Source organism: Maylandia zebra, linkage group LG2 (genome assembly GCF_041146795.1).
Source record: "Maylandia zebra isolate NMK-2024a linkage group LG2, Mzebra_GT3a, whole genome shotgun sequence".
In the NCBI taxonomy this organism is placed as follows: Eukaryota; Metazoa; Chordata; class Actinopteri; order Cichliformes; family Cichlidae; genus Maylandia; species Maylandia zebra.
Genome location: NC_135168.1, coordinates 41,703,773 through 41,718,251, shown reverse-complemented (window position 1 = coordinate 41,718,251; position 14,479 = coordinate 41,703,773). Strand labels below are relative to the sequence as shown.

The following is a 14,479-nucleotide window of genomic DNA, read 5'->3' as shown; positions in this document are numbered from 1 at the left end:
AATGGTTCTGCTCCTATCACAAAGTTGTGTTTTACATAGAAAGTTGTGTCAGAATTTGGCGTAATTAAGATGAAAACATGGATCATGAACACTTTTGCCCGGTCATGGGAGTGTAATGATGTGGGGGATATTTTCTTGGAATACTTTGGGCCCTTTACTACAAAATTAATAGCATTTTATTTACAGAGTATTGTTGCTGACCACGTCCATCCCTTTATGCTCACCGTGTACCCGTCTTCTGTTGGCTTCTTCCAGCAGGATATCACACCATGTTCACTACCACGTTCAAATCATCTCAAACTGGTTTGTTGAGCATGACAGTGAGTTCACTGTGAGAAAATCAGTGAGTTCCATCTTAGCACCTTTGGGATGTGGCGGAACAGGAGATTCACATTATGGAGGTGCAGCTGGCAAATCTGCAGCATCTGGATGATGCTGTCATGTCAACATGAACCAAACTCTCTGAGGAATGTTCCCTGAATCTTGCTGAATTTGTGCCATGAAAAATTAAAGCAGTGCTGAAGGCAAAAGGGAGGTCCAGGGTACTAGCAAGATATGCTTAATAAAGTGGCCAGTGAGTGTTTAATGCAAGAAAAATCCAATAAATTACATAAGGGCTAGGATCTTGTTTGAATTTTGTGTCTAAAGATCAGTAAAATATAAATGATTTTTTAATAAAACTGCAACACACACACATTTGATTTCTTAAAATATTTATAGGACACAGTACAGAAAAAAGTAGTGACAACCTAACTTAAACCACATCATCACTCTGGGATCGCAAATATATTAATCAATATATTAAATCCCTGCACAGCAGAGATGACGACAAATACAGAGAAGACAGACATGAAGGTAAAGAAAGCCAAACCTGGTTAACTGTTCTGTAATAAATAAAAGCTCTGATGCAGCAGAGCTCTTAGAGACTTAATTTAGTCTAATTGCTCCCAAATAATATGCTTCAGAAGGCACTTGAAATCTGTATGTACGTTAAATAATTATAGGCAAAACATATCTATATGACAACCTTGCCTTCAACAGCGGTAGCTACACAACGATGCATGTGCACTTCAACAAGGCAAGTGCAGAAGATCAACACTGATGGTTTTGGCCACAAAAAGTCACAACATACAGAAAGATTTGCAGATGTAGTGTTTGCATAGCATCCAGTAACAAATCAAAATCATGTCATTACTATACTTAAGATGATTAGCTTAAACCGGATGAAATGTTCATAACAAGCTGAACACAGCGAGGTTTACATGACGTTTTTCCTCATGTGGCGTTCGGCAGTAAAGTACTTAAAAACCACATTGTTGTGTGCTTCTTGTTTTTTAGCATTAACTGTTTCTTCATTATATGTAGTCACGCATTTTGGCTCAAAAGACACACACACACACACACACACACACACACACACACACACACACACACACACACACACACACACACACACACACACGATAGATCACATATCTGAAGGTCCATCTACTTTTCTACAGTAAGACACTCAAAAATATTGCTGTCTGATTCTTTTAAGATCAGTGGGTAAAAATCATTAGTGTTCTTCACTGATGACAGTGTTATCCCCCAACCATCTCGTCTATCCTCCCTGCTTTGTCACAACCTCTGCTTCGGTCTCCGTCTCTGAGTGTTGTCCGAGCTGTGCAGTCAGGAAGGGGTTGAAGAAGAAGTCAAAACCGAACTGGAGGGCATTCTGGGCCGTACGCCTCCAGTCATGTTCAATCTTGTACTGTCTGCGGCTGGGAAGGCGGGCGTCGCCGCATGACATGCAGTGAATGGCTTTCAGTTCAAACACAGGCCATTTGGAGCCTAAACGCCCCTCCAGTATGGTACTGAACTCCACCAGGCTGCCAGTGTTTAAGTGTAAAAGCACAGACTTGAACTCGTTACTAGCCCGCAGTACTATGTCCTTAGTAGCGTCTTCATCCTCGATGATCGTCCCGTTCCTGGATTTCCTCTCGAGCGGCATGCCCATTGTAACTTCAAACTTGTATCGGTCAAACCGTTTGATGTGACATTCGTGCTTTGCCAGTTTTTTAAGTTTACACAGAGGATCTTCAGGAGGAGGAGCTGGGGCGGGCAGAGGCTGGGGCTCGGCGGTCGCATTCTTCAAGTCATCACACAGAGGATATGGCTCACCGTACAGGCACCGCATCCAGTTCCCTACAAATACAGGCAGCAGGTTGATAACCGACTGCGGCCCGTTCTCAATGTCGGTCACACGGACATATTTGAATCGTCCCGTCCATGTGACACGATGTCCTTCCAGATGAGAGCAGAGAATCTGGGTTTGGGCCATGTTGGACTCCTTCCAGGCCAGAGGGCCGCAAAGGTTGCTGTACTCAGGCCACGTCAGGGTGGAGTTGTACACCTTCATGCCCTCAGACCTGTAGACGTACATCCAGCAGAAGAGCACCACAGCACTGAGCCAAACCAGGATGAGCTTGACAACACTGCTCCGCGACAAAGACCGAAACACCTTGATGGGGTTGAGGCTGAAGCGAGTCCAAAGCCTCAGCACCACCGGCACAAAGCAAACAGTCAGCGTGACCACCATCTTGGTGACCTCCAGGGTGAGAAACCACTGCACTAACTGGATGATGAGCATCGCAGCCATACCCAGTGAAAGTATAGGAAGGGCAAACAGGAAGAGGAAGTAGCCCACACATGTGCGGATGAGTCCTATTGCCGAGGCATTATTAAGGAACACCAAGCAAAGCTCGCACCAAGTGAAGCAAACCAAGTAGGGCACCAAGCACAGATAGGTGCCCTTAAAGCCTCTCAGCTGGGCCATACGGAAGAGGAGATAGACAAGGTGTCCATACAGCAGACATGGCATCCCCAGGTTTAATGCCATGATATCTCCAAGAGGCACAGTGATGAAAGTCTTCCCGAACATTCGGAGGAACCACAGGGACTCCGGGAAGAATTGAGTGAGGGAGCATGCTCCAGAGAGGACCTCTGTGACGAGGGCTTTACGAGCGAAGAGCTGAGCTGAGGCATGAAGGCTGAGGAAGGCGGTAATGGTGAAGAAAAGAGCAACAGCAGCCAGTTCTGAGCAGGGGATCCAGGATTTATCAGCTACAGGGAAGGAGAAAACCACAAAGACCACCGAGAGCAGGAAGTACCTGATAAAGCAAAAAAAAGTAATTGTTCTCCTGCAGAAACAATTCAATTCTTCTTTATGGTAATATTAAAGGAAGAAAAGATCAAATTGAAGCTAATCTTTACATTATTAAACTACTGGCAACTGAGTGATGTGGACTTACAGATAAGGCTCCAAGTGTGTCCATCCAAAGTTGGTCTCAGCCTGCTCCAGGTCGAGACCAGGTTCAAACTGAGCAAGCAGGTCTGTCAGAGCCTGGAAATGTTCCCACGCTTTAGAATTCTGTAGAAAAAAATGTTTTGTTTTAATAAAACAAAGGTACTATATTATCAGAAATCAATAAATACGTCTAGTACATCGTGACAAACCTGAAATACACGCAGTGTGCAGATGACCATGGAGAAGAACGAGAGGTAGAAAACCAGCAGGGGGATGATGAAGATGAAGAACTCGATTGTGAGGTTGGAGATGATAAAGAAGAATATAAGTGCGTTAACGTGGTGGGTGGGGATCAGGGCGCTGAGCCACTGCATGCCCGCTCGTGACGCCCAGTCGATAAGATGCTCTTTTATCTCGAGAAGGGCGTATAGAGGAAACTTCAGCAGCTTTGAAAAAAACAAGGAAGACAGAATCAGTACGTCGCAGAGATGGAATCAGACAAACAAAATTTTTAAAAATTGAATGACTAAAAAACTTTTTCTGGTGATGTTAAAACAGCTGCCTTGATAAGACGAACCTATGAAACCCACTTCCCACAGGGACTTGAAGGCTATTTAATGTGTTTCTTTGGGGAAATTTATTTATTTATTTATTTTTTAGAAATACGGTGGAAAAAGAGAAGGTGCAGATCTAGTTAATGAGATGATCCTGAGAAAATCAGTTTAGTTTAGACCTGAACACTTAAAACTAGCTATACAACTGATGCTCCCCCCCCCCCCTTTTGATGAAGCTATTAATTATTATTCATAATCTGGTCCAAAAGAAGCCAGGAATACTCCCCGAAAAAACAAACAAACAAACAAAAAAAGAAGTTCACCGGAAATCTGAAGTCCCAAAAAACATTATCATTTGTGACTGGTTAAAATTTTCAGTGCACTGCAACTTTTAATGTTCATTCAGTGAGTATATTTGAATTATTTCTGGCTGTTAAATTAAGGATCATATCAACTGACGACTACACAGGTGAAGCTTTGGCTGCACACCTGGTCGTGCTTCAGGTGAATTTATGTCAGGTGAACATTCACATCCTGACTGATCAAGCTTCACTTGAGCTGTTATTATGTGTAATAAACCAGCTTCCAACTGAATATTAACACAAAGGAATGGAAAATGATTTAGAAATATAATTAGATGGTTGATTTTCTTCCACAAAGGCTAATAGTGAAAGAATGAAAACATAGCAGGACCGAAACTGATTAAGTTGCAGAATTTCTTTCACTTTTTCACAGATTTACTAAACTCAAGACAAGCAGAGCGTGAAAAGAAGATGACAAAGGCAGACCACTACCCCCCAAACCACCTTTTGATGCAGGGGCAGTTCATCTGGATTTTTCACTACTATTTCATCATCGTCATCATCATCATCCCCTCCTGCAGCAGCCATAACTGGTGAGGGTGCAATACCCTGGGCGTACTTCTTGGTCATCTCAACAAAGTCATCAAGACCCACATGGGAACTGGCTGCAAAGAAGTACAGAAGAAATATTAGTACTTTTATTTTACTCTGACAGGTCTGTAGGACACTTTGGGCTTGAGGAAATGACAAATTGTGCATGTTTAATCCCATTAGAAGACACATTTCAGACCACACATACCCTCACTGGTGACCATAGTCTCCAAGACTCTCCTCTGTTTCTTAGCAGACCTGTTTAGGGGACCAGGGGAAACTGGTGTGTCTGCAGAGGGTAGAAAGTATAATTTAAAAAAATGAATGCCTTCAAAATGTAAATGATTTGAAATACAGTATTATTCCTCTCGGACCCGGCTCTGTGTTAACATGTTCAACGTTCTCTAGCATCTCAGAAACGGGCACCGACTTCTTCCTCTCTGGGTTTAACTTCCAGTACATGAGCAGAGCTGCCTTCCTCACTCCTCTCTCAAAACGAGTCTCTGTACACAACTTCTTCACCTCCTCAAAGTTTTCCAGTGTGATGCCTGAAGAACAAATGAGGATGAATGCACAGACGAACATTAGCTCAATCATGCTCCAGTTTCACACTGGTTCCATTCTTCTAAAAGCTGTGCACTAAGAGTAGCAGTCATACCTTTCCTGGAGGCCAAACACTGCTGCAGCAGTCTGACCGCATCCTTGCGGCCCTGTTTAGCAGCCTGGACGAGCCAAGTGACCGCTGTGCAGTTGTTCAGTTCTTCATCGCTTTCTTCTGCCAATGCCAGGAAGTAGCGGCCCATCTGTGCAGACACACACAGACTTTTAGACTTGCAACACAAGCATTACTGTGACTTAGTGACCTGTCCGTCCTATCAGCATGTCACTCTAAAATAAAATGTATAATTACTTAGCTCATATGCTCTGTCATCACCATATGGCGACTAAAGTCCACAGTGTCTGCAGTACGATCATTGCCACTAACCTTAGTCTGTGCTTTGGCATCACCTGACTTTGCTCTCTCCTCCAAATCCTCAAAGCTGACCTCCTCCTCTGGCTCCTCTGAAACAGAAAATACATTTTCAAAATCCATCCAGTAGATTTTAGGGCTCTTTCAAATCTTTCCACCTTGGACACCTACTAAGGTAACCCTTGTTTTTCTTTTTTTTGAAATCATTGTTTTCTGTGGTATTTCTAGCCCGCTTCCAGAGCACTGGGTGTGCATCAGAGGCCAGTTAGGGTGATATCTGCTTGTACAGCTTACTGGGGCTGGCCTTGGAAAAACTAAGAACCTATTTCGTTTTAAATATCTTTATTAGTAAGCATATATAATACAAGTTATAACTGTTAGGCTGAAATTAATGCTTCAGTTTTTAACCAGTTAGTTTTGTAATTCCTAATAGAAAGCTCTGGAAACTGGCATGATAATGACAGAAACTAAGGGTTACCCCCTAGTAGGTGTCCAAGGGGCAAAGAGTTCATTGAGACCTGCTGGATTTGGAAGGGACCTTTGGTTCCATTGTTTCAGAGTCAATGGGTGATTTGAATAGGGTTTTGGTTAGATCCTTTAAATAAGATGTGTACTTAACTCGAGCTTTAGACATTTTCAAATGTGTTGTTTTACCATATAATATACATACAAATATCACATTTGTAAATTTTGAAGGTTTAATAGAGTGCCAGTCCATTTACAGGGCTAACACAGAGAGACAGAAAGACAACCAATCATGCTCACTCCTCGCCAACTGAAGCCTAACACTAGCCCTTTACTTCTGCCAGCAGCAATTATGATTGAACCACCGCTGAAGTTCTGTTAGTTGTGTTAATAAGGCTGAGCAAAACATGCCAGTGACTTTAACACGACTTCAGTGGTTTTATTTTCCTAAAGTTTTTTTTAATTAATTTATTTATTTATTTTTAACTCAAAATCATATAGAAAGATGCCATTTGTCCAGGGAACCGAAGTCACACCAACTTCCAGTTTGTCTTACAAAAAACCTCCCTGCTGTACTCTATGCGATCATTTCAGGGACACAGCTTTGAAAGTGAGCACAGCTGTCCCACACAGGGTGCTGTTTAAACCTTCTGTTAGAGAGCAACAGCCAATCAGAGGATGGTGGCCTTAAAGGTAAGAGAGAGAAAATAATTTGGTTCAGGCAGTGGATGAATGACGTTGTATAAGAAAAATATAAATTACTTGAACTCTAATTCGCGCAGAGCTAACCAAGAAAAGTCCAAGAATAAACATATGGAGCTTGATATTATGCCCACTTAAAAAAAAACAAAAAACCCACCCCCGTTCTCTGCGGCCTGCTGGAGCGGGGGGGCTAGGAGGAGTTGGCCGTCCGACTGCAGTCTGGAATGTGGGGCCTACCTGCTGCTGCGGAGTCGGGGCGGTCTGCCTCTCCCCACCGCAGGGAAAAGGGTAACACCACCTGGGTCTGGGTGCAGTTCCCCCCTCCAGGGGCAAGGGTACCTAGACCCGGTTCGTAGAGTACGCTTGGGGAGTGTGATCGTGTGTACAGCGTCTCTTTATGTCTGTCTCCACGTTGGTTGAGTGTGGAGTGAGTGCATATGAGAGCATGAGGGTGGGAATGGATGTTTGTGTCTGTGTGTGCCTGTATGTCTGTGTCTATATGTCAGGTTGGGTGTCAGACGCCACCTCTCTGGGGACATCTCAGGCCCTCCAAGGTTTGGAGGCCTATCTCCACCCACCACCACTTCCCCTGCCGGTGGCGGACTCCCTCAGGTGTCGGTGCGTTGGTGGTTCTTTGTGTCTGGGGGTGGGCGTCCGGGTACACACCGGCTCACTCCTTGGCGGCCGCTTATCAGGGCCTGGAGCCTGGGGCTCGCTCGGGCCACTTCGGAGGTGGGGTGCCCCCGGCCTCTCGGCCTGGGGCTCGGTCACTCAGGCACAGCTGGCTGCCGGCGGAGCTCACGGGCGCGTCACTGCAACTCCCCCTGGCTTCTGCTCCGCGGCTGCTGAGTGAGCCCTCATCTGGGACTCTCCTCAGCTCTTACTGGGACAGTGGCGCGGCTGCCCCTCTGTTGGTCTTCCTTGGTCTCTTGTGTTCTGGGGGCCTCTGGATGTCTGGAGTTTTGATCTCCTCCATACCTGCTTCATACCCTGGAGGACGGGGCTGTGGCCCCCCCACACTCCCTAGCAGATCGTTACATGGAGAAACCTTTGGAATGCAAGCATGCTGATCCACACAGGTATGCACACAGGTGTACACACGGGTATTCACAGACGCGGACTACAGCTTTCTTGGCTGCTGCCTCGAAGCACATTGTGCGCTGTCTATCTTGCGTGCTGCACAATATCGTTTATTATTTAGTATCTACTGATATTTACTGCTAGCTAGTTTATTGTGATGGTGCCATTTTTTTTATTATGTTGCTCTTTGTTGTTTGCTTTCTCTTCTGTTTTTTTTCTCCATACAGGTGACCCAGGTGTTTTTTTTTTTTTTTTTTCTTTCTTCCCCCCCTTCTCACCGTCTCTTCTCCCCTTTGGTTTTCTTTCTCTCCCTCTCTTTCTTTCATTCTTTCTCCCTGTCCTATCCCCCAGTCATGTCTGTCCCGTTTGTAGGAACTGAAAATAAAATAAATTCATAATTATAATAAAGGTCAATCAAATGGACCAATATGGCAAGGCCATGATGATCCACTTGGTAAAATAAATCCGCTTGGCATCTTTCTTGGCCTTAAGACAACAATTCTGATGGCTAAAGATCCAAACGGGACACAAAAAAAAAAAAAAAAAAAAAAAAAAAAAAAGCAGCTATTTAATATATTAGGTTTTCTTCAGGTTTTTCGAAGGAGCAACTACTCCTTATTACTCTACATTTTTAAATACTCTGCAGATGTTCCCAACAAACAAAAATAGAAACAAGAGACCAGCACAGTGTGGCAATCTGTGACATCAGTGATCCCAGAGCATGAGCATGAGTCACATCCTTCCAGAAACAGCTTTGGCCTTGACAAGACCTGATAATACCACAGAGCCCTCTTGGTTTAATTATCATCTTCCTTTGGCTAATGATTTCTGCTACTCTTAAATCCCAGTTCTCCAAAGGAACAGGATCTCACACCGAAAATGTGTCTGCTTCCCGTAAAGTAAGCGGTCATATTTGTTCTGTTTAAAACTAACAGCAGGAAAAACAGACGTGGAAACACTTTTCCGTCATGCAGGCTGTAAGTGATACTGGTGAGTGAAAGTGGTCTGCCTGTGCCTGCGGATCTCAAGAAGCAGAAGAAATTGTGAAGCATCCAGTAACTTACACTGGTAAAGCCACGTACACTTTAACCATCTGCCTGAGCTCTAAAATAACTGTTTATTTAGCACAGCAAACAGCTGCTGCTCATTCTCCTGGTGTGCAAACACTTCCACAGTGGTGCAGTCCATCTCCCTGTTTTACTTTCAGTACATTCAGAACTTTAAGACACTTAATTATATTATTTTAGACAGTTAAAGAAACTGGAAAGTGTTTACTTATGAAATGACTGAGCAGGTAAGCTAAGTATATAAATCACTGCAAAGGGTTAAAAAGATAAAAAGTGCTATTCCCCTTCAACCAAAAGACGTCTTACTTGCATACCATATTTGTTTAGTTTAAAAAACACATGTGAAACCATCTTTTCTCTTCAGGTCAGCAAAAAGGGAGAGGCTGCTTTACATGCTGAGGTAAATGTCTGTGGTCATGGAAACACTGCACTGCACATACACAGTAACCTGGGAGTGTTGGCTGCACTGATTCCTGAAGAAGTGCAAAGTGAAGGTCGAAGGTCAGTTTTGATTCTCACCTTGCTCTGGTGTGGGAGGAGTCTGTGGAATTGTTGCAGGACCTCCAGCAGCTGATGATCCAGTCATGGGATTCCCCGTAGACGCGTTTAGCTGAGATCTGCCCCCCTGGGAGAGGCTCCTGATTGGTTGCCGAAGAGGCGAGGTTGTCGGTGTGGAAAGGGAGGAAGAGCGGTAAAGAGGATTTGGGGAAGTCCGAGGGGAGGCAGTAGAGGGAGAAGATGAGGGTGTTGCTGGAGGTGTTGGCATTGTGAGTTTAGGATTTGGCCAGTTTGAATTTGTCGTAGTTGAGTTGACAGATGAGCTGCGAGAAGAAGGTCCGGGTCTCAGGGTGGTAGGAGACGAAGGGTCCAGTTTGGAGGCGGATGAACTGGCAGTTAGTGAAGGATCCATGGCTGAAATTACATCAGATTTTTTAATCAATTAGGAATGTTTTGGGGAACAAACACAATCCCTGTGATTTATGAAAAATTATGAACAAAACATTACTGTGGTAATACTAGTAATGCTGCAGTGTGTGAAAAACAGCAATGCATATACAGTATGAAGCACATGTTCAAGGACAAGCAGCTAACAGAGTGCACCTGTTGCAAAGTAACAGGTGTTTTGAAAGGTTGTGTTCCCTCATCATCACATGAGTGAGATTTTACTGGGGGGGGACAATCAAACAACCAGTCACAGCCGATGGCTGTCTTCCTTGAGCCTGGTTTTTGCCACTGTCACCAAGTGCTTACTCATAGGGGGCCATGTGATTGTTGTGGTTTCTTCCCATTTTCAATATTCTAGTGTCTATACAATATAATATAACGTGTCTTGGTAGGACTGTTGTTGTGAATTAGTGCTATATAAATAAAAATGAACTGAATGCAGTATGTACCAAATATTCATGAGGAATTTTTAAATTAGATTTTTAGTGTGTTTGGTTTTTTTTGTTTTTTGTTTTTTTAAGTGTGGAGGGGTGTGCTTGGTCTCACAAAGTGTTTAGGAAGGTGGTATGTCAACCACATGAATACCACTACCAAAACTTCTCAGAATTTATAACAAGACTTTCAATTGTCTTCAGTAAACCTCTCATAGGTTTTAATATTGTGCATAACTGATGTAAAATGTGTCATTTGATTACTATAAAAGAAAAGCTGCTTTCATACTACAGACGAAACCAACAGATCTCAGCCACGTAGCTCAGACTCAGGCAGATTTCCAAAACAAATGTAACATTTACCTCTGTTATCCTAGAAAGCTCCTTTCCTTTTACTAATTAAGGCCAAATAATCCCACACACAATTTTGTTCAGATGTGTGCTACGAAGTCTATAGTCTATTTTAGATATTATTAACCGAGCCCTGGGTAGCTATATTGAGAAGGTGACATCCTTAAAGTGCAATGACTGCAAATCAAGTGTCCTGGTGCCCCTCTTGGATAAGCAGGACAGGGCTCCGATGACAATAACTTTGCCGATAAAGGGGACTTCCAAACTAAATTTAGCACTCTTAATAAACGTTAGCGGCAAAAAGAACGCTATATACACACATACACAATGCCATTTCTATATATAGGGCTACTGCATTTGATATTAAAAAGACAGCAGCAATTGGATGTGGCAGGAGGCGTTAGCTGAAATAACCGGTGCTTTAGGAGCTAACGCTAACGAGCGCTGACATTCAACACTTCTAATGTCGGCTTACCTTTCCCGTGACAACACCAGTTTAATTAAACCCTCCAGATTAAATTGCTTCTCGGTTTGTTCACTATTTAGAGTCCCAACTCATTCTTCCATCCCCCCCTGAAATCCGCACGTCCTCTGTTTTTTGTGGTCAAACTCCAAACACACACGACGCGCCGGAAAGTCTGTCAGCTGCTCCACTCCACGTCCACGCCTACTTTTCATTCTGCGCAAGGTGATTGGAAAGCGCCGAAAGCTTGTTTTTATTGATTAGGATTTGATTGGCTGCAGTGGCAGGAAGTTCAAATAACCCTAAAGTCAAGAGAAATCAACTGTCGAACGACTAATATATCGAGAACATTTGTTAGAATTCATTTAGCATGAGGACAGAAAAAAATGAGTTCAACGGACTACGTCTAACAACGAGTTACTATTTTAGAGCTCGAGGTTCCTTTAAATTCTCCTATTTGTTTTTATGAGTCGTTTATCGATGTATATTTTTTATGCTCGCAAAAACGCAATATTGATTTTGTACCAACAGATGGCAACACAAAACTAAACTAAACTTAGCTATACTCATAATTAAATGTATGGGTTTTGATAATTGAAGTGGATTTGTTTTGTTGAAAAATTATTAGAAAAGAAATGTGCTTTTCTTTAGTATTTATTTAAATACTTTTATTCTAAGTAGAAACATAATCCTTCCCCTGCTCTTTCTCCATATAGCAAAGATTAAATCCTTTGTTTATTATGTATCACTATTATGATATGATAAAGAATGATGCTGTAATGAGGGAAAGATGCAAAGCTAGGACTGTCAAATTGATTGTGGAAATTTGCAAAAATAGTGTAATTTACTGTAAGTCAAATTTAAGAAATACCAGTGTAAGGTGTTACGCCAAACAATTAAGCAATCAGGTTTACTTTAGAGTCTTTCTCCCACAAGCATGTGTAATAATTTTATCCAGACTCCACAGATTAAGATCCACACATAGAGTGCAGACAAGTTAAAGCTATTTACAGGGTAACATAATAGATTTTTTAAAAAGTGTGACAGCATGCCACTAAATATATGAATGGAATGGAATAAACATCTTGCAGGTTTCATTCTGTGAAAAATAATGTGTTGATTGAGATCAGACTATAAGATCTGCAAGAGTCTCAGTAACAGACAAGAAAAGGAAAACATTCAGTTCAGACTATGCTCGGAGGAAGGGCACTTAGTAAAAAAAAAAGGAAGGAAGGAGTGCAGACAATTAAAGGAGTTTAAAGACATTGGGACTTGGGGGGGAAAGAGTGAGATTAAAGTTCAAGTGTAGAAAGTTCAAGAGTAGATAGCACACTGTGGGAAAAGATGGAAATGAGGGCAGTAATTGCTTAACTGCAGTTGCACTAAAGCAGTTATGTAAATGGTTCTCGATTAGTAGATTAACACAATCCAGTTGAGAGGATAATCAGGACCCTTACAGTGCTTTTGGTCTCTCACATGTATGCACACCTGCAATCTGCATACATCAGGAAATCTGTCTTTTAAATGGGCTTAGTCACACATGCACTCAGAGATGTGTCTCTCCTAAACTAAGCAAATCAGCTCTGGATAGGTATTTGTATTATTTAGCTTGTTATGAGTCCAGATCTTTTGATTATGCAAATCCCCTTTGCAGATTTGTCAGGACTGCACTGCCCGTGCCTGAGACGGTCACAGTCAACAGTTGTGGGTTTTTAAAATGTGGTAATTACTGAGGTAATTGAACCCTGAAACAGGCTGTTCTTAATAACTCCAGTCTGCTTGCTTTCTCTCTCACTTTCAGTGTATACCCTCCAGGAAGTAATGACTCAAGACTCAAGTAATGGAGACTCCCCATCATGTTTTCTGTCTGGTAAACTTTCTCATGCAGCTGCAGTGATTGGAAACGGTTACATGACACAACATGGCACTGAGAGATTTTGTCCAGGATGCACTTGAATCGCCTCCTCTGTCTCTAGGTAACAGGTCTCTGTATGTAAAATAGAAGCTTCGCCTACAGAGTCCCCCTGTAAACCCAATATCTCTCACAGGAAGAGCGATCTGAGAAGGAGGAGGAGGAGATGAGGTATGGTCTGTAACCATAGCAACCAGAAGGGTTATATGAGAACGGACACTGACTGGAGTGAAGGTGAGTATTTCTAACTCAAATGCAGCCCAGTCACTGTTTTGACCTTTGAAGTTGCTCTCTGTAGAGAAATGGGCTGCTGTACTGGGTGCACTGCATCCAGCTGATACTTTGGTCAAATACAAGACCCAAGGAACATTTTTGTAAAGCACATAGTCTTTACGTAGCATTTGTTGATAAGAAATATATAAACGACATCACAGGCAAGCAACATGTTGTCCTGCAATCCGCTTTACATTGAGGATTGAAATGAAGTAATCCAACTCTCATACAGGGCCACTGTCTAAATATCTTGAAACATGAACCACTTGGATTAATATAACTCCAAAAAGTCTCAACGTGCTTAAATCACTGGAAATTCCAACAGGCTTTTTAAATGTGGAAAACTCAACTCCTTCCCATGGGTTAATTCCCAGCTTCAGGCAGAACTCACATATTGATCTGGCAGTTTTGAGCCTTGAGAGAAACAAGGGTGGAGGAAAACACAGCACTTACACAATGACGGCAGAAATAATTGCATGGAAACAAGCTTTAGTTGTAACTGTTTAGATCTTGGTTGTTGATCTTGATATTACATGCTTTGTCTCAATAGATGAAAACGCCACAATACTGGTACAGAATTTAATGTGATTTTAGATGCAGTAATTCACAGTGCATAGCATAAATACAAGCTCTAAAGTAAGATTTCTATCTTAATATCAGAGGTTCAATTACAAACTGAAAAGTTATGCAACACATTGTTTAAACTTTTTTCCACCCCAAAAACGATGCTAATACAACACAATAACTGCTGTGGCTGACTCACACTCCCCGTGATGTGGCTATAATGGCACACTGTATTTCTTGAGCTTTTAAATACTAGTGCTTTCTAGTGGAACATCTGAGTGCTTTTGAAAGCAGTTTTTCCATTAAACATATCGTATTTTGGCTAAATGGTCAACGTAGAGAAAAATCTCCTTTACTTTCTTTGAAAGTGCTTTAACAGGTGAAAACGCCTTAAAGACAGATGAAGTCATTCATTCATAATCTGAATGAAGGTTTTGGAAATAGACATGGAACATCAGGCTCTGATTTTTAGTGACTAACAGCAGTGAGTCATGCCTGGGAATCCTAATTACCTTCATAT

General features: G+C 42.4%; 2 protein-coding genes across 2 annotated transcripts in view; one reads left to right on the top strand and one right to left on the bottom strand.

Annotated features, from left to right (window-relative positions):
* Nucleotides 1–696: 696 nt before the first annotated feature.
* Nucleotides 697–11,417, bottom strand: wfs1b (Wolfram syndrome 1b (wolframin)). Its single transcript, XM_076874155.1, has 10 exons — nt 11,223–11,417; nt 9,540–9,932; nt 5,722–5,798; nt 5,395–5,539; nt 5,111–5,284; nt 4,945–5,025; nt 4,650–4,810; nt 3,499–3,735; nt 3,294–3,412; nt 697–3,152 (listed from the first exon to the last, which is right to left on the bottom strand). The coding sequence occupies exons 2-10, from the start codon at nt 9,928–9,930 to the stop codon at nt 1,604–1,606; spliced, it is 2,934 nt and encodes a 977-aa protein (XP_076730270.1). The 5' UTR covers nt 9,931–9,932; nt 11,223–11,417; the 3' UTR covers nt 697–1,603.
* A 1,610-nt stretch (nt 11,418–13,027) lies between these two features.
* The window catches only part of jakmip1 (janus kinase and microtubule interacting protein 1), a 28,585-nt gene continuing 27,133 nt past the window's right edge, over nt 13,028–14,479 (top strand). Inside the window, exons 1-2 of the mRNA XM_076874110.1 lie at nt 13,028–13,186; nt 13,259–13,356. The gene's annotated coding sequence lies outside the window, so the exon portion shown is untranslated. The remainder of the gene's footprint in view (nt 13,187–13,258; nt 13,357–14,479) is intronic.

Coding starts and splice junctions, on each gene's coding strand:
- wfs1b (XM_076874155.1), bottom strand. CDS start 9,930: ATGGATCCTTCACTAACTGCCAGTTCATCCGCCTCCAAACTGGACCCT. Junction 5,285..5,394: donor GTGTTTGGCCTCCAGGAAAG/GTATGACTGCTA, acceptor TTTGTTCTTCAG/GCATCACACTGGAAAACTTT. Junction 5,026..5,110: donor ACATGTTAACACAGAGCCGG/GTCCGAGAGGAA, acceptor TACCCTCTGCAG/ACACACCAGTTTCCCCTGGT.